Genomic DNA, 21,070 nt, shown 5'->3' with positions numbered 1-21,070 from the left:
GTTAAACGGCTGCTCTGCGAAGTACAAAACGGCGCGAAATATTCAAAAATGAGAAAGAGTGTTTCCTAATTTCCTTGAGTTTTCCAGTTTTTTCACGTGCCGAATGGTTGAAGAATGGTTAAATTCATGATTTTCACCCGAGCAAAGGTTGAAAAGATCAGGAAGGATCTTGAGAGACAGAAAAACGAGCTTCAAAACAAAAATTAAAAATGTCTGCCAACGTCCAATTTTAACAAATGAAGAGTTTTTAATAAGAAAAAAGCTCAGAAAACCCGCGTTTTCTGTCAAGAAAAGCTTTAAATATCCCCCGGGGAAAGTCGGAAAAGCCATGAAACAATAAAATAGCGAAAAAAAGCTTAAAAATATCAAAAATTCAGCTTGGATTTATTGTTTTCATGCAGATGTCCCATAAAGGATCAATAAAGCAAAAAATTCCAAATGCATTGAAATGTGTGAAGGACTTCCTGGGATAGCTGAATGTTGTTTAATTTTTCCTGCTGGTTTATCTGAGACGCCTCAATTGTGATTCCCATATTTATCGCCAAATCATTTGAAGCTAATTTACAGAGCATTTTACACCTACTCCAATTTGAAAGACATTCAAAAAATTAATGTAAAACATAATTAAAATAGCAAAGTTAATTAAAATCTCAAAATAAGGTGGGGATAAAAATCAGGTGAAGGTGCAACTTATTGCGGGACATACTAATGCAAAATAAATGTTTCATGTGAAACGTGAAGATTTCAACAATCGCCAAAGAAACACTTCATACTTCACACTCACGTAATTTTCACAGTATTTTGTGAAAATTAATCGAAATTGAATGGATAATTGTGATTAAAATGTTAAACTAGTGCGTGCTGCAACTCCACACATCGAACTGCATTAACCCGAACGAGGCACGTGCGGGCTGGGAAACGGGCGGAAGGTATCAGCGGAAGTGAAGGAATTCCTTGTGTGTGTGTGCTCCTGAAAAAAATATCCTTTTTAGCCCTTTTTCTGCACTCTCCTGCGGGAGCCCCAGGGACACAGCCGGAGAAATTGGCATTGCCCGTGTGTGTGTTGTGTGTGGTGCTCTACGGACGGGGGCCCACCGTACGGGGAGTGTGTGTAGTGAAGAAGGACAGTGGGCCGCCCCCTCATGCGAGTTTGAGTGGAGGGTGGTGCAGAAAGGGTTGGTTTCCGGGGGCCCCGCTTAAGTTGGGTTTTCGACACGCGTGTGGTGTGTACGGAAAAAAGTGAGTGCTGGCGAGGGGAGCCCCCTGTGGTGGTGAAGGCAGCACACAGGAGTTGATTGTTGGGTGGCCTCCACCCTCCGCCCACAGGGACACGGCCAAAAGATGGCTTCATCGAATCGCGGAATTCAGCTGGGATCAGCGTGGTTTCAGCGGAAGATTAACCTGAGACCTCAGCACCGTGGTGTTCATCTTGTCACCGAAGAAATCCTCCGGCAGATGCCTGAACTAGGACAATTCTCCGTGGGACTGTGTCACGTTCAAAGTAAATATACATCATTTATATTATTCTACTACTACCCTTTTCTCTTGCCCATCATCCCCCCTCCCCCCATCCCTCAACCCGTGCGGACCACGAGGCTTTTCTTCCAACATCACAGCACACCCCCCTCGTGCCGTCTCGCCGAGTGGGCCACTGCGCCAGTGGTGGAAGTGTGTCAATTGGTGGAGTTTTCTATGTCGCGAACTCACAAGCTGCAGCACAGACAGCTGCATCAGCGTCCAGAACTTACTGGAGCACGCCGCCTTGCATAGACTTTCTCCTTATATGTACACATCACGAGACGTGTGATGAGGAGAAAAAAAGCCCCCCAAAAGTCCCGTCAGGCGTGAAGTGATTGCAGATTCACGAGGAATATGGCTAATTCCGGGGTGAGAAAGAAGAGAAAAAAAGCCCGCAATAAGTGTGGTTTGCTTATCGTTTGAGGGATTCGCAAGTGCGCCGAATCGAAATATGAAAGATTTCTCGTGAATTTTGTAATCAATTCCTTCACGACACCATACATCTCTGAATTATGAGGTGCTGGAACATCTGCTTCAATGCATTCCCGGGGATGCTACCAAAGCTCCTTCTCTTTGGTTAATTTAAAATTAGAATTAGAATCTTATTGAATAAATTGTCTGATTTAGTCTTTTTGAAGAGAGAATGTTCCAAAAAAAAGAACTAAATACCTACTCTAAATTGGGGTGAATAGGATAGCTTAGGAATCAAATTATTTTATCGAAGTAGATTTTTATAATTTTATTTATTTCTTGAATTTTTGTATAATGCTTGAAACGCTTGAAATAAAATTGTTTTCTTTTTTTTACGAATTTTTCTTTTAATATTGGTTCTTTGGACAAATATTTTGGTTTTCTTTTTTTAATAGTTCTGCGGCTAGATTCTTCTGTGAAACACTTCTAATTCCATTTGATTTTCCTATAGGATTTTTTTTTTAATAAGAAAACTTTTAAATGAAACTGACACTTTCAACACACCCAACACACGCATCTATGTACTTAAATATAGATAAATCTCGTAGATATATCATAAAGAAAAAATTACGTTTCGTATCAGAATTCCACCACTGCTTCAAGGTTCTTGCATAACTACTTTTAATGTTCTGAAAAATGGATTAAAATTCTTTGGGAAGTTTGAACATTTTCAGAGAATTGAATAACTATTATCAGTTTATTTTAAATTGATTTTCTTTAAGACTTCATTCATATTCTTTGTATTCTTCAATATTTTATATCTAAAACGGTTTAAAAGTAAAGACTTTGTAGCTTTAAAGGGATTCTAAGTTGTATCTTCAAGTCTTCTATACAGTTTTTAATAGTTTTCCTATTTCTATCAATTTTTTCAAACTCAAAATCTACTAAATACTCCTCAATAGAGTAAAAATGAAGAAAAAATCTTTTAAAGAACACAAAAAAGCATGCAAATAGTTTGCAAATCCATTGCAATAGCTGTGATTTGGTGGCAGGAAGTGTGAGTAGAGCAATCGGAGTTGAAGCGCAGTGGAAAATTGCACGATATATCCTCGGTTAATCGGCCAAGAGAATCCCCCCGACATCCTTCCGGATAGCTTTCGTGACAAATCCCCCTTCTGCCCTCCAACTGGTGGGCTTGTCCGCCAGCAGACCGACAAACCGTGTGGGTGGACAGAATGACAAAATGCGGAATTGCGATGCCTTCGCGCGCGCGACCTTTTCTCACTCTCGTAGAAATCATCCACTCCCAGTGAGCTCCCCCGAAAAAAAAATCCCCAAGATTTGGCATGTCTTTTTTTTAAGGGGCAAATACTCGGCGGGAAATGCGGGAACTTGCAGGGTAGTGGTGCTCTTCGTATTATTCCTCGTGGTGCTATGACTTTTCCACGAGGGGTTGGCAATAATACCTCCCCTAGAGCGAAAAAAAAAATGTATGCCAGTGTGAATGAATAGTGGAGAGTTTTATTGATGTTTCCAAGTACAACCATCAACCTGTGTTTGACCCCCCCGCAAACTCAGTCTCTCTCATTTCCCCGCAAGGTGTTCGCGCGACTACTTTTCCTTCTTTGCTTCACAAACTTTCTCTCTCACCCCCGAAAAAAAAAATGAAACCCAAAAAGCAACGCGCCAATAGTTGGAGCCCCCATTTTAATACTATTATACACTCCTAATACACTCGCGGAAATATCTCTGTGGACATCCGACGAGCACCCGCCACCACCGTTGGCTTCCACACCGGAAATTATTTAGCAATCACCGGGCTGGTAGTTTTCAAATGGAGCCAAATAAAAAACAATGTGTGCGGTTTTTCTACTCAACTATTCTGCATGATGTCCCATTGAGAGGGAGAGATAGCATTGGGGCGAGGATAAATACAGGAGGATGGGTAACTTTCACAGGGTTTATATTACGCATTTTTAAAGGGAACATTTCATGCAGAATTAAATGCAATATGATTTTTTGATTTAAATAAAACATTTTTTACCCAAAATAAAAAAAAAAAAACATTGAAAAAAAGTTCATTTTTCAGGATCTTTTTTTGTGTATTCACATTTTCATTAATGCAGCATAAAATATTGGAATTAAAATTTATAATTTAATAAATATTTATTCAAAAGACTTCTCTCGCCTTAGCACCTTTGGGGGAATTATTAATTTGTATTAATTATTTTTCATCAAAACGTGCTTTTAATGGCATCTCGGGATTCAAGAGAAATTAAACTCATTATACAAAATACAAAAAAAGCGTGGACAAGGAAGGTTTTCAATGCATTTCAGATAAAGAACTATTTTATATAAAAACTCTACAATTCCTTAAGTTATTAGAATATTAAGCACTTGATGCTAATAATGGTTAATAAAACTATTTCAAATCCTTCAAATGAAACAAGGAAAAAGCTCGATTTAGAAACTAAAGAGCTTGCTTACTGAATGATAATTGCGGAATAAGCTTCACGAATAAGGGGTAGTTCGGAGGATGATCGATGGGATTTATTTAAACGAAGATGGGAATGAAGATGGTTTATCGATAAATAATAAACTGTCCGAAAGGGGATCATTGTAGCTTTCTCTACTCAATTTTTTTTACTCGGAGATAATACGATAATAATTTACCTTAAGAAATTCCTCACTTGTAAGGAGAATGACGTTTCAGAGGTCCATGTCTCCTTCTTCAGGTTCAAATAATTTGGGAGCATCCGTTACAAATTTTTTAAAATTATTTTCTCAAATTTTATATTCTCTTTCAATCACGTAAAAAACAATCAAAAAATGATTTTAGTTAGCTCGAGATTTGAACAAAGGAATTATGCTATAGAAGAGAGCATATTTAAACCTCTGACCTCTAATTGTTTCACTCATGCAAATTTTGAAAAAAAAAAGTAGGGGAGAGCGGGGTTAAAAAAGTCATTTAAGGGTTTAGAAAAAGCTCAAAATATCATATTTCCCAAATAGTTAAAGTGAAATGAATAGCTCAATTCTTTGGTATGTTTCTTGCCCTACAACTCTTTCTCAGATCATTTTGTTTTATCTAGATAGGAAATATGATATTTTAAGCTTTTTCCAAACCCTTAAGTGACTTTATTAGCCCCGCCCTCCCCTAATAATAAAAATTCTTTTGATTTTCACCACAAAAAATCATCCTTCTTCAATGTACTTAACATCAAAGTGCAAATGCTAAATAAATGTTTGTTTTATGTTTATTTGTGGTAAGACATTGCAATAATGTTGTGTTGAGCATAAAGTATTTGTGTAAAATCGATGTAATTTAAAATTACAAACACATCTCATAAAAACATCTTTTACTGCTGCGTGGCAAAGTACGAAAAGGCATTTCGCATGAATATTCAAAATTATTCCCCCATCGTTGGTGGATGTAAATTTATTTCCGCGACTGTGCGCAAGGAGGGTGGGCTAAAAGTGCTACTCATGTGTTATTTAAGTGAAATTTTCGGTACACATATACGAATGAAGGGTGTCCGTCCAATATGATGAAAAAGGAATTAAAGAGGAATTTTTGTTAATGAAATTACTCATGAGCAATATGTTTATGAGAGGTTAATAATATTGGTTAAATAAATTGGATAAAAATAAACGTTTTCATAGCACAATAGTATTATTACCTAGAATGGTGTGGGTGGGTTGGATAAAAAAGCATACGGTATTCCCTACCTAAATTGATTTTTAGCAGTATATAGTGGCACCGATAGAGCCCAAAGATCAATTTGGAAAATTATAATATGAAAATGTAATTGAATGGGTCGAGATGACTCCTGGAAAGTCCATGGCATGAGGTGTGCAAAATGTTTGCCATGGCCTTAAAAGGGGTCTAAAATAATCAAGGGATGGGATTTCATTCACTGCCAATCGAATTTGTGTCAAAATAGCGCATTAAAATAGGTTAATTATTTCCCTTGTTCCACTTTCCCAACACTTGCACGATGGATGGGAGAGAGAGGACAATGAAAATCGAAGAAAATCCCCAAAGGCAATCAATGCTATTGAGAAATTTATATACTTTATACTTAAATGGGTAAAAGACTCTTGAGGAATTTTTCCTCAAAGTTATCCCCTTTATTTTTTCATTTATATATTTACTGTTTTGATTATTACTTCAAAAATTAAATTTTAATTTATCTAATCAATTTAAGCAATTCAGACACCTTTACAGATTACTAAAAAAAACTAATATAACGCTTTAAAATTTTTATTTAATTCTACCATTCTACCATAATTGCTTTAATTCAGGATTTATTTAAAATGTCTCTTCTATTATTCAACAAAGGAGTTAACTCATTCCTGTATGGGAAAATCCAAACATTTCTCATACGAAGTAACAATCATAGAACGCGTAATATGATAAGGAATAAAAAAAATACCAGAGATTTTCTATGCTCCATTAAGATCAAATAAGAAAATATCGCAAAAATTTACCAAAAAATGTAAACAATGACGTCACTATTGTGTTTCTTGTTCTTTTGTCTTTTTAATGTATAAAATATCTTTAAAAAAAATTGTCAGAAATTATTGAAGAGTTATCAATGCTTTAAGTATTGTAAGAGACGTCGTTTAACACTAAATATTTTAGAAGAAGATAACAAAATAATGACGTCATTGCTTACCTTTTTAGACATATTTTTGCAGTCTTTTAGCCGATCTCACATTGTCAGTGGTAAACGGGAAGTCTCCTACGATTTTTTAATTTTTCATGATCAATTACGCGTACCCCGATTGTTTCCGCAAATGAGAAGCTTTCTCATATATCTTCGAGTAATATCCTTTGCATTTTAGTTCTATACAAAGCCAAATTCATTCAAAAATAAATCTTAGGAAGAAAATGAATGAAGAATGAGAACTAGATACATGAAGTTTTCAATCTTAAAGAAAAGAAAAGAAGTATAATTTAAAAATCTTCCCCAAAAGTGGAACAAACTCCCCTATACATAATTCTATAGCAGCAATACTGTCCACAATTAACTGTATGTATGTATGTTTATATGCGATTATGTTGTGTGAATATTCAATTTCGAACAATAAAAGTGGGTATTTTGATGGCAAAACGCCGGGGTATGTGGAATCGAGATGTTGAGAAGGAAGAAACAGAATTTCATTTCCTTGATGTTGATACAAAACATCCCTCCCATTGAATGGAACTCCTTTTTGGTCTCTCATTCTCTCGCTCTGATGTAGGAGACATGAAGTTGTGTGGGGAAGGGAGGTGGGGGTGTAAAAGCACGCGAATCTCTCGTAATAAATATGCATTCAAAAAGACACAATTTTGGTTTACCACCCACATTACAGAGACGCATACAATCACACAAAAGCGTCGTGAGTGTGAGTCCCTTTCAAGTGTCCTTTTATCAATGCTAACAAATCAATATATTAAGACGATGGAGAGAGGTCGCCATGATAGCAAGCAGCATCCTATCGTGATTGCTTTTTATTGCAACAGTTAAAGGGAGAAGAAATTATTTTGATTGTGTACATTGCAGAAAGATTCATTTCGTGATTTACGCCATGGCAGCAGGAGATTATGAAATGTGATAGCACGACACCAGAGAATGCACAAAACTTTCCCTGAGTGAATTGATTAAACTTCTCCATGAGTAAATATGGGGAGATGATATTTGGGGTTTCAGTCAATCGGTGCACGGAGAAATTAATTTGCAAAATGTAAAATTAGTGAAATTACAATACAAAGTTACACCTACGTGCACCTAGAGGCCAATTAACCGAAATATCACGCAAATTTTACGCGCGAATATTTTGCAAATTAGTGACTGCAGTTAATTTAAATAATATCTCAATGAAATTATATCCATGCTATTCGAGCGTGCTTAAGCGATAAAGTAGCATATTGCTGCTGTAAAGACAGTTATTAACTTTTTTTTTTAATGAAAATTATTACCTATTTTCTTTTTAGAAACTTTTTTTTTTTGAATAATTTTGTTTACATTGTTTTATAGTTTCATAAGATAACAAAAAATAAAATAAAAAGATCGTTAGGTTCTTACGCAAAAGTGAGAATTTACTCTAACCAGATGTAGGTATTTATTGATTCTAAATGTTGTTTTTTTTTGTTTTTTTTTGTTTTTTTTTTCTAAGTTTTATCGGTAATTTTAAATACTTTGTGTTTAAGCATTAATTATATAGGACCATCTGGGGTTAGAGGAAACCGCTATTGTCGCGTAAGAACTTAACGATTTTAAGTTTGAGAGATTGATCTAAGGAGGGGTTATTATTTACTCAGACAGTTGTAGTTTTTCATCAAGAGCATTTAAATACGTAAGAAAAGGTAAAACTCGTTATATAAATCAGTCATCACAGGAATCGAACCCTCATCGGTAGGATAGTTAAAACTTCATAAAGATCTACTAGAACCTCTTGGCTTCTCAGATTTCATTAAATAGTCAAGACAGAGTTATTTCGTTTATCGTTTATTTCTTAGATTTTAAGAACTTTCTTAGAACTATCGACTTTATGTTTTGAAAGTCACAATTAAACCAATTACGGTTTAAGTTTTTTTTTAATTTAACATTTGTTTTACTATGATTATCGTGAACTGATTAAATCTTACCAAAATGGGGCACATTTTCCGTGTTCTATGTTCGAATCGGCGACCTTTGAAATCAAGCTTGAGTGCCCAATCTATTACGTCACTGAACCTAGTCTAGACTGGTTACATAAACAATTTTTTTATTAGGACTTTAACTTTTTCAAATTAAAAAAAATTTTAAATTTTTTTTATATCAATTTCAATGTAAATGACTCTAAAGTGCACAGAAAACAATCGTGTTAAAAAGCCTTATTTCACATATTGACGAATGTCGGTAATAGCTATTTATACAAGCAGTCGCGATAATTAAAATATCATTAAGAGTTATTTAACAATACCTCCACTTTGTTTTTCCAATAACTTTATATCTAGATCTTTTGATAAATAGAACATTTTTGTGACCGTTCCAACTAACTGATTGTCAAAAAAAAAAAAACAATTTTTAGTTTAATTTTTAAAGGTTTTTATTTTTAAAAAATTTAGTGTACAAATACACCGACATACTGTGTAACAAAAAAAATATTAAATAAAATTTGCAAGAAGACTAATAAAAAAATTATGCTTAATAAACAAAAAAAATATCATACACTGAACTTTAACATGAGCCCCTACATCTTACAGCATCTCAAACACCAGCAGATACACTTTCTGACCTTAAGGATAATCTCTTGTCTCTCTATTCCCCCCCATCGTATAGAATCGATTTGCAACTTTCGTAGAGCTGAAGCATATTTTTATAAAAAGGAATAATTGTGCCACATCCAAACAATTTATTGTTGTTCCATTTTTGCCAATTTTTCAACACTCTCATGCAGTTGTGTGTTTTGTAAAAGTTGTATGTCGTCCCGAATGCTAAAACTTTTAAAAAGGCCCCATCTAGCTTCAGTATTTTAGTGCTACTATTGTTGTCTTTTTTTTTCTCTTTGGTGTTTAAATATTGAAAATGCCATTAAATGCCTGACTTTCATATTTTTCTGGTGTGGTGAAATTGGAGCTCCGTGACTCCTTGCAAAATTTTGTCTGGCGAGAGGCGCGCGGAAAATTGCAGGGGAGACCAAATAGATTCTTCGCCACTTTGCCATATTCCAACAGGGAAGTTGGGGTGAAAGTTAGTGGGTTGATGTAATACTGCTGAGTCGATTAAAATGTAATATGCTCGATTCTAGGCACTTTTGGCATAATTTGAATGGTCCTGAAACTGAATTCTCAGAATCGTTGAATTTTCCAGGATAATCCAAAATAAACGGTCTTCGTATTGATTTGTAAAGCAACACAAACAGGTGGAAACCAAAGATCTAAATATGCTAAAAAAAAGTATTTTTTAGCATTTTTTAAATTTATTAAAAATACCCTAAAAATGTTCCTGAAATAACAAGGATTATACCTAGAGTTAAATTAAGGATCGTGTTGATGAAAACGAAGGCACAAGAAACGCGTAACTTCCCGACCGCTTTTCCAACGAATTGCCCGGAATTTCCCTCACATTTATCAAGGATTGTATCCGATTCAAATAAAACAAATTGGTTTATTATGATTGATGTTTTCCTTTCTAGAATAAGGCTCCTCGCGTTAACTAGCATCACGAGAGCCCCCTGCAACTTTTTCTTAATAAATAATAACTTCTTCACAACAATATTTTATTCTAAAGATAATTCTTAGAGTTTTAAGAATTGTTTTAATTATTTTAACAAGGATATAAATTCTTTTTGTAAACTCCTCATACTTTTCATTCAACTCACAACGGCGATTCCTCTGTAGAGTCATACAAAGTGCCAAAGAATTGGATTGCAAGGAATTGTGAAAAAAAAATGTGTTATATTTGTGTTTGGGTGTAAATAATTTATCAGCACATTGGGGTACGGGGTCAGGGGAGAATGTCATGGATTTAAGTTTACGATTTTCTCCAAGCGCACCAGAAAACGATTCTAGGGTAGAAGAGTGAGACACAAGGAGTATATCGCCTATACCGGGAATATTTTATATGTTGTAATGGTGGAAGGAAAACGTGTTGTGTGTATGCAATTCGTCGACATGGGGGGATAACCTTAAAACTGCAGTTGATGGGCAACGGACACAAGCTGTCGGGGCTACAAATACCACACACAATGTACTCCACTATACTACACATACCTACCCCCCTCGTACGGGAGAGGCATCAAGCCTCAAACACTAGCAGGTCGCTCTCCTCATGCAATTCAAGTGGGAAACGATGTGTAATGCGGGGAGAGGTTTTTCGGGAAAAATATTTTCCTCAATGGGGAGGTTTTCACGGAGGGGGGAAGGTGGAATTTGTGTGGTGCTCTCAAATACTAGCGCGGCAGCAGAAAGCACAATACGCGCGCGGTGTGTTCCACAAATTTACTTACAAATTCACTGCGACGAACTTTATAGCTGCAATGAGGCAATCAATTCGTTTTATGCTAAAACTCTTCACCTAAATTTATCCAGGAGAAGTTGGGGTAAATGGTGGGTGGAAAAAAAAGGGCATGAGAGCTTAAGAGGAATTAGCGACTAAGAAGGGGGGTTGGTGCGAGTGGGTGGCTGGGTTGTGTATGAGTGTGTGTGTAGAAAATTGCACATGACAAAGTAAAATAAGGTAAAGGAAAGGGGGTGGAAGGAGAGATAAAGTGTGTCAATTTAGGAGTCATAAAAGTAAAAGGAGAAACGATGGGGGGTGGGAGTGAAGAAAAAAATATATATTACACACATTTTGCAACTCAATCAATTTATATTAATGACACTAAAAAGGATTAAGGTGTGCTGCTGCTCCGTTTTTTTTTTTTATTTATTTATTGGAAAGGAAGAAAAGTTCATGCCCTCCAACATTCCATCCCCCCATAAGCTCCATAATGACTGATCTAACTCATGTGTACCTATATGTTTTTTTTTCTTTGCAGTTTTACACACATCCGCAAGTTTAGCGCTCAACGAGAGCTGGGATCCAGATGTCAGGTAAATTATTGATAAATTATTGTGGCGATTTTGCTGTTTTTATTTGGGATAAAATCACCAATGTAAAATATTCATTGGAAATTTTCAATTTCTCTTTCACATGCACACACTGAATGTACACACATATATAATGGTAGGGATGATATGGAAATGATGCTAAATAAAATAGTCCCCGAAGGTTTACCTTATCGACATTCATGCGAGGGACCTGATGATATGGTGAGTGATTTTTTATTCACTGCAAAAGTGGTAAATTTAAATGAAAGAGACAACTCGCCTTTTTTTGCTACATATATAAATTGTTTAACAAAAACAAAGTTGAAAAGCATTATGGCTTGATGGTTTTTCATAGAGATATAATTTTATTATTATTTTTTTTTTAATTATGTTGTAACTGCAAAAAATCTGTGTTTTATTCAAGAGGACCTTTTGGTATTTTTATATCAGATTGTAGGGGTAAAAGGGATGAATGAGTCAAATCATAAACTTTGAAAGAATCATAGCTAAAAAGTAAAGAATGATGTTAACCCAATATTTCTCGCACCTAAATCATATTTTAACTTTGCAGATCTAATTTTAAATATTCTAAATCTATTTATTTTACAAAGGCGGTGTAATCATATCTGCTGATTCTCCTAATTTCCTTAATCTCATCTTATTTTTGAATCTTTTTTTCTAACTTTTCATTCTCGAAATATTCATTTCCTGGAAAATATTTATTTTAACATATAAATGATGTCCTGGAAAGAATCCAATCAAGGGTTAACATAATACAAAATAAGATTTTATTACAGAAATATTTAAAAACTTTAACAATTTTGTACAATTTAAATACAGTCGTGTCTCGTGGTAGGACCGTCGTCAATATGACTTCTCCGCGGTAAAACGGCTTCAGAATGAAGTATTTTGCCTTCGCAGTGGGACAATTAGTACTATTGGAAAGGTAGGATACTAATTGTCCCACTGCGAAGGCAAAATTCCTCATTCTGAAGCCGTTTTACCGCGGAGAAGTCATTTTGACGACGGTCCTACCATGAGAGCACGACTGTAAATCAAAATATTATCAAGAAATACGAAGAAATTCTTTAATTGCAAAAACGTACGTTTTTAACGAAAAAATCCTTTTTTTCTCATATTTTTTTTCAAAAATATTGAGATATTTGAAAGGTTAAGATTTTTCTTATCACTGGGCAAAGAATATGAATTTTCCAGAGGAATAGGGAAATTTTATCCCACGAAACGTCGCAATAGAATATATACGAGAAAACAGAAATTAAGGTTTTTTCACTGTCTTAATTATTCTGGAATAAAGAGCGTAAAACCTGAATAGAATCAAGAAAAATATCTTGTCCAGAAAAATACGTTAAAAATCACCAAGTTTTTGCTTAGAAAACTAATCGTTGGAATCTTATGGGTTAACTTTATTTTCATCTTTATCTTTAACTTAATAATATAATTGCAAAAGAATATTTTATAAATTAATTAATTAGACATAAAATAAATTACCAAAAACTCAAGAAAATCTTCAATCCTTGTTGCTTTTCAACTCTGTACTAAAATTCTACACAGCGTAAAGCCATAAAGTCAATTAGGACACGAGAGAGAGAGTCACTGTGTGATGAAAGAAAAAAAAAAGGAGCGAGCTTTAAGCGACTTGGTGGCATGGCAAATTGTTTTGTGGACTAAAAGGGAAAATGTGTTGTGTGTTTTGCAGCCCGCACATGTGAAAGCCTGCTTCCTGGGCAGTTCATTGACAATCCCCATCACAGACGGCAAACTGTCGCTGGGCACGTGGCAAGGTGTCTGGCTATGTGAGCATCGCGATCATGCGGGTAGTCGTAAGTTAGTGATAACACTGTCCGGCTGTCCGAGGGACTCGGCGCGCAGTCCCCTGTCGCCGGTATCCCCAATTGCGTCAACATCCAGTTAGGGAAGGCCTCGCTCCGCCCGTGACAGTCGGTAATCGTCAGCACGGGGGAGCGAAGAGTCTCACATTCACTACAAAAGTAAGAAGAAATAAATTTAAACAAAAAATAATCGGAAGCAGAAGGTCCGACAATTATGATCAAATTGGAGTGTTTGGGGACGGCACCAATTGCACGAATGCAGAGTGGAAGCATAATTTACCCTCCAAACGAGATGGGGATCAGGTGTGAGAGAGACTGCAGAAATGTGCCGTCTGAGACTTTCCTAAATAAGATTTATAGCAAAGAGAAAATGAGAAGAAGAAGAAACTTTTAGTGGAGAAATCAATCAGAATTGTTAAAGAAAAAAAAACAGCGCTACTTGTTGAAGTGATTTCTCACCGAATGAGAACAAAAAGAGAAATTGGAAGAGGACACGGAAGAACATGCGCTACTACAAAGGAGCATGATTAAAATTTTGCACCTTTAAAACAAACACACATCGATCCTCTTCATTAGCAATATACTTAAATTATGCAAAAAAAAACCGAGGGAAAGGAAAAATATTACAAAAACATTTTTTATGGGATACTCTATCAATTGTTAAATTTATATTTAAACTATGTTTATGTTTTTTATTAAAATTAATTTTCTTTTCACGTGTGTGTGTGCTCTTTAATTGGGATAAAGTACAACGTTTTTTTTTCATATTAAATTTTATTACTTCCCATTAAAGGAAAATCCAATCTAAGACTTTGGACAATTTAAGAACTAAAAATAGAAGAAACAAATATAAACAGAAAAAGGTTTAATTAAGGGTTTTAATCGTTCTTTTTTTTTGTAAACAAAAATGCGGGATTAATGAAAGCACACACAACAGAGAAAAAAAAGTGAAAGAAAAACAATCCTAAATATATATAAATATATAAAATTATTGATGAGAAAACACACAAAACCACGTTGCACGCAATTATGGGCATTTGTTATTGTAATAAACTTGTAAATCAAAGGGAGAAATTCTTGTGTGTGCATACCATGGGCACACGAGAAGTGCGGAGAGGAGTAAAACACGAAAATGTGAAGAAAATCAACTCATATTATTTGACAAATTTATTACCTATTAATTAATAAATTAAATTTCATTGTGATGAAACAGATAACTTTAAATGGAAGATGGGAGAAGAAAAATGAAAAATTCGATAGGCGCGAAATAAACTACATTAATTTTAAGCGATATAAGTATGAGAGAATGTTGAAATCTAATGAAAAAAAAAAAGAAAAACTATTTATAACATAATGTCTCTTCTGCACAAATCACTTTTAAGAAAAAAAAAATGAAAAAAAAGTAAAATAACCCCTTAATCATTATAGTGAAAAAAAAGAGAGAGAAACTAATGAAAAATTAATTAATAAAAAAACAATTAAATTACTACCTAATTCTGTAGGCATGAAACTCTGTATAAAAACATTGATTAATGAAAATCTGAATATTCTTTGTATATGAAATTTTCCATAAATGAAAACCTTTTTAAATGTGGGATGGGTGATAGAAATAAAAAATTTAATGAAGAAATGCAATAATGCATTTTAGGAATTTATCAAAGAATTATAAAAAAAAAAATATTCGGCACGAGATATGAGAAATAAAAATAGAACCGACCCAGGCGATCCTTTAATCTTCAAATTAATCTTTTGCAATGAAGACACAAAAAGAAAGGACACAAACTGAGTGTCAGGATAATTGACACAGAACGTTGATTAAGGGACGCATGGAATTCAACATTCATTAATAGAAGAAGAGAAAAGAAAAAGCATCACCAAGTGATGTTTAGAAAAATCTTTAAAGCAAAACTTTCAACATAAAAAAAATACTAAAAAGAAAACAATTAAATAAAACCGCGTGTAAATATTTTTAACAAGAATTAAGCGATTTTTAGTTGCAATTTTTTTACATGTTATTATGTAATATTCAGGCGATTCAGGCAATATTCCAGCCATCCGGAAAGGCGCAGAACAATGTGAAAGGGAGGGAAAAAAGTCAATCACAGGAATTAACATAAACATACCCTTTTCGTCCAGCAACTCTTTTAGCAATGCCAAAAGGCAATTGGCTTGAAAAATTAATGAATAATAGAAAATTCTGTATGGGGGGGTTGTCATTACAAGAGATGAGGTACATTTGAAATCAAACACTGCATTGTTCCCAACAAAACCAGGTTAACATTAAAAAAACGTTTAAGTAGAACCCTTCTTAACCCGATTTGCCCATCGTATTGCATTAACCCTGGAGGCAGTTGTTGGCCACCGTGGTCAATTCGCTTTTTTAAACCGTTAAAAATTTTAATCTTTAGGTTATAATCGTGATAAATTCTACATTGAAAAATTCAATTCCTTTATGTTCGTCGAAAGAAAACTTTAAAAACTATTTTTTGATACACAATTAAGGTATAAGTTTGAGACTTAGAATTATGGGATCCTCTAAGGGTTAAATATACACGGAAATTGTTCTTTGATGACTTTAAGTGCATAAAAATGGCATCAAAAGATTTTCTTTTCACAAAAATCGTATAGATTCAGGTAAATGACGAGTTCAAAAAGTTTTATGCAAAATTTCATGATTTTTGGATAAAGAAACTGATTTTTCAAGATCGTTTAAAAGTTAGACTTTGCAAGAAGAATTTCCAAAATTCTTGGGCATATCAGGGTTAATTTATTTTACTTTGTTAATACGGTTAATACACAGAATAAATTGCCATCAATCAGTACATAAAATCCTTCCGATATTGTTAAAAAAAAATTAATTTCTTTTCAACACAAAATATTATCAAATTTAAAAAATATATTTATGAGGGCATGCAAAGAGAAAATAATTTTATAAATCTAGCAAAAAAATATTAGGAATTGAGGGTTTTACGTATATCTATTAGGCAAATAAATTGTAAAACAAAATGAAAATTAAAAGAAAAACTTTAACATTTGAAAAAAAAAAAAACTAATTACAGGGTATTTTTTGTTGAATTTTGCCAGTGAAAAAAAAGATGAAAATATTTTTTAAGTGCACAGCGCATTAGATATTTTTGGCACTTTATCTCTGAATAATTTTTTAGGGGCTACACCGCATGTCAATCCGTGACAAGTCATTCAATTTACACCGCGCCGGGTTTAACAATGAGAGCTGTCCATTGGTTGAAAAGCTTTTCGAATTTATCACAATTTTCAATGTCCAAAAAAAAAAGATGAATTAAAAAGAAGAAAAATGGCAATCAGAGCAAATCTTGAAAATTTTATGCATTTCCGTCTGTTCTATTTCGCATCTCGTCAGTGCGAGAGAGAGAGGAGAAAGTCCATTATTGTAGTGCTTGCTAAACGTGAGTTTAGAGATGAGATTGAAAAAAGAAAATAATGAGCAAATTAACATTTTCTTTTCTCTATATTATGGGTGATGGCATAGGGTTTTCCCAACACACATAAAGACCAATTATTAAAAACTGACGATGTATAAAATGAAAAGAAAAGATGAAATTACCGATAAATTTATAATGATTGTAGTTAATTTTTTTTTTCAAAGCATTGCACTGCCAGTAATTTCTTATTCAGTCTTCTTATCGTTTATCATTTTAATCGGTTTTCTTAACTTGATACGTTTTTGCGAATCTTCTTTCTTAATATTTTAAAATGAAACGACAATATGTAAATAAAAAAAGGAATTTAAAAGAATTAAAAAAATGAATATTAAAAGATTAAGTCGATAACTAAAGCCATTTTTGTAAATATTATATTTTTGGTTTAGTTAATCAAAACGGATTTTATTTCTTTCGTCTTAAAGCAAAAGACTTTAATATATTAAAATTCCTTTAGTTCCTTTTTTCGTATAGTTACCCCAAAACTAAATAAAAGAATATGAAATCAAGGGATGCGATAAAACAAGCGATTAAAAAAAAGATGAATAAAAAAGGATATATTTTGTTAAATAAAAAAATAAATAAATAGAATGAATTAAAAAAAAAATAAAGTAATAAAATTGAAATGATAAATTAGTGCCGCCGCATTGACGATCTCTGCACGCGGCGATTTGACAATATTATATCAAATTTAGCAAGTGGAGGGTAAATTTAAATAAATAAAAATTAATTAAACAAAATATCGTGTAAATAATATGCAAATAAAAACATTAAATAATAATTAACTTAAAAAAATACGTTTAATTTTTAACTATCAGTGTTAATCGATTGACGAAAAAATCGACATATAAATTATTTTACAGTGAATAGAGCAGATTTGTTGTGAGATAATTTTTTTGCAAAACTATTTAATTTTTTTTTGTTTGAACAGTTCTGATTATTTTTTTTTCCAGTTTAACACATTTTTATGACTTTCGAAACATTTTTTTTTAAAATCTGATCCTACAAAAAATCTTTATTGGAGAGGCTGGAGTTGTGTCAATTTCAATAACAATTTATCCCAAACATTCTCTCAAACCATTTTTATCAGGAATTTACCGTAAAACGAAACAAATCTGCTTCAAAGCTGTCTATTCGGCACTAACATTACGATTATAGGTTTCCTTTAAAGTTTTTATTTCAATGTTTTATTTATCATGATAACGAGAAATTTCTATACGGTGGACATAACACATAAACACATAAAGAACCTTTTAAAAAAAATAAAATTTAGCCGCAAGAATGAAGATCACAAAGTGAAGAAAAATATGAATGTATTTAGGTGTAAAGTCACGAGAAAAAATTTAGGATATTGGTAATTCTGTTTTTATTGTAATTTGTAAATAAAATTATGAAAAAAAGGAATATTAAAGTATATAGAATTAAAAAAAAAACAAAGAAAACTATTAAAAAACTTACTAGGTAATGTGTAAAGAGGGTGAGAGAGCGCAGTTAATTGTTGATTAATTAAAGGAACAAAAAAAATGTATAAATTGATTTTATTATATATTAAACTAATATCGATTGGATTGGGGCGAATTGTTTTAGTAGAAAAAAAAATGGCAATGTGAGAAATTGCGTAAAACATCATGATAGGAAAAAATGTGTACAGAAATGAATTTCTTAATTTTACTTCAAAAAATATATTTTTCAAAAATTACGAATTAAAAGACATTTTAACTGAAACTTTTAGCAAATTCAAAAAGCAAAATTAAATCACTTATGAGGCACAAAAAATTGTAGGTAAAAAACTGAACGTTGATTTCTCAAGTGAATTAAGTAAAATTTATGTGTCCTTTACTTTGTTTATTTGCATTTATAGAATTTATTTATGCATCCTTTTGAGGTTGAAAGAAGGGGTACACATAGAAAGCAAAAAGAAGAAAAAATTCAGAGTAAGTCAGTGTGTTAATTGATGTAGGAAAGAAGAAAAAGCAGCAGTGCACGGAAAAGCAAATCAAAAATTCATAATAATGTTGCAGTCTTCCTCCAGTGAGATTTTAAATGGGCAAAGAAAGACGTTTAAGGAGAATTTTTGCATAGAAAAAAAAAGCAAACAACACCCAACACGCTGCAGTCAGTTTCACTTCCAGAAACCATTTTACCTGATTAACAGATTATTACATACCCCAGCAACATGCAGCCCCGTGTGAAATTTATGTGATGTATTCCCCAAACATGCCCTTTTGAGAGACAAAAACAACAATTTTTAGTCCACCCCCAAATCCACAGAAAAAGAAGAAATTAAATCAAGAAATGACAAAAAATTGCTGCAAAAAAGGGGCAAAGCATTTAAATGAAATTTGTACACATGCGTCCACAACGATTAACCTGCAGATAGATTATTGCAAATAGCACAATATTTTTTAGAAAGATTTCTATCCATTTCTTTCCCCATTGTTAATTAGTTTTATTAATTTTTGTTAATTGTTTTTTTTTTTAATGTTAGGGAAAGTAATTTTGAACCGTCCTTGTGTTGGAGTAGAGAGAAAATAAGAAGAGGAAGCATGATAAATTAATTATGTATAAAAGATAATGTGAAAAATGTAATATCCTCAATGAGGTGAGAAATCTAACCGGAAATACTGATTTTTTTTATTGGTTCAAAGATTCAGTATGAGGGCAACTGGGTACACAGTTCTAGAAAGAACTCTTAATAAATTTTTAAAGAAAATGTTCAAATCTCTTCCTAAAAATTAAATTAAACAAAGATTTTTATTCATATATTTTGTCTAATTATCAAAATCGGATTAGTGGTTTCAGTTTAACCAGTTTTTTGAATTAACAAGTTTATTTTAAGGATTACGCAAGCTTAAATTTATCAAAATTGGTTTAGTAAAATAAACCAAAAAATATTTTGAATTGAATGCACCTAAGAAACAAAATTAAGACATATTTTCTACGTATATTGTTAATATATTTAACCAATTTAGATAAACGATTTTTTTCCCAGAAAGTTACCTCCTTACAAAAATGCAAAATTATATAAATCGATCAATCTATCGATTATTGTGTGAAATAATTAACTATTTCATTTGAAATATTTAACCGATTTTGTTAAATTTAAGAAACATTGTTAAAGAAAAATGAAAAATCACTATTTTCCGGTTATTTTTTCTCGAATGACAAACCCCTTTTATTGCATTTTCACTTTATTTAATGTGAATCATACTTTCAAAAAAAAAAAAGATTTATTAAAAGATAAAGAAAACTCACCCCTCATGATGAGGACTCACAACACTTTGTTAACATCTCAGAAGATCTAGAGAAGATACACGATGTGTAATAAAAAAAATCACATAGAAAACAATATAAAATTAATGAAAATGAAAAATCATTGAATACGATTAAATTGAATTTAAAAAATAAATAAAAAACAACTTTTTAATGTGAATATGAGTTTTAGAGAAGAGAGAAAAAATAATAGAATCTGCGTGTAGATAAATTTTAAAGGATAAAAAAATAAATGAGAAAGATATATAATTACAAAAAAAAACTAGTGCTTTTCTATAAAAACCAAAAAAAAAACAATGAAATTGATAAAATGTTAAAGACATTCATAGGGTAAAAAAAAAGAAAACAATGCGAAGAAAAAATTTCACATTTTTGGCACATTTACTACTAAATAGAGAAGAAAAAAATAAAACAGAATTAGTAATAAAAAAAATTACCTTTTGACAATTTCAAAAAACATAAAAAAAAACAAAAAGAAAGATTGCAAAAAAAATCACCAAAGAATTCGGTACTCCAATCTTATACGTATGTTTGAGAAAAAAATGAAAAAAATTATTGATAAAGCATTAGAAAATATGAAAAATAAATAAATTCGCCAGTGAAGAAAAAAATTCTAGTAAGAAATTGTAATAAAACTTGTATAAAAAAAAAGTGAAAGACGTAACACAGCATATAAGTTAATAAAAAAAAAACGAATTTGCGGGGAAAAGAATCAAAAAGAAGCATTAAAATGTTCAAAATAAAAATGCTGATTAAACCCCAAATATTCGCGTTTTTTTCGTTGTACGTACTAAGTACAGAAGAACCGAAGATGAAACAAAATAGTAAAATAAATTATTTGCGTGGAGATACGATTTTTTCATTTTTAAATTCCCGCCTCATACCAATTTATTACACACATACAGCTTCAATTCTAAAAAAAAAAGAAAGAATTATTAAGAAAAAAAAGCAGAAAAGAGCAAAAATTCCGATAGAGCAGCAATGGATTTTAATGTGTA

At 32.5% G+C, this 21,070-nt stretch overlaps 2 protein-coding genes across 2 annotated transcripts in view; both read left to right on the top strand.

Moving 5' to 3' along the window:
• Positions 1-21,070, top strand: part of LOC129789069 (39S ribosomal protein L3, mitochondrial) — a 227,469-nt gene that overhangs the window by 9,504 nt on the left and 196,895 nt on the right. The window lies entirely within an intron of this gene.
• On the top strand, positions 713-20,921 carry LOC129789140 (UPF0047 protein YjbQ). Its single transcript, XM_055825796.1, has 4 exons — positions 713-1,501; positions 11,440-11,494; positions 11,632-11,713; positions 13,209-20,921. The coding sequence occupies exons 1-4, from the start codon at positions 1,342-1,344 to the stop codon at positions 13,422-13,424; spliced, it is 513 nt and encodes a 170-aa protein (XP_055681771.1). The 5' UTR covers positions 713-1,341; the 3' UTR covers positions 13,425-20,921.

This window comes from Lutzomyia longipalpis, chromosome 2, assembly GCF_024334085.1.
Source record: "Lutzomyia longipalpis isolate SR_M1_2022 chromosome 2, ASM2433408v1".
NCBI lineage: Eukaryota > Metazoa > Arthropoda > Insecta > Diptera > Psychodidae > Lutzomyia > Lutzomyia longipalpis.
The sequence above is the reverse complement of the archived record's forward strand: the minus strand, read 5'-3'. Positions and strand labels throughout refer to the sequence as shown.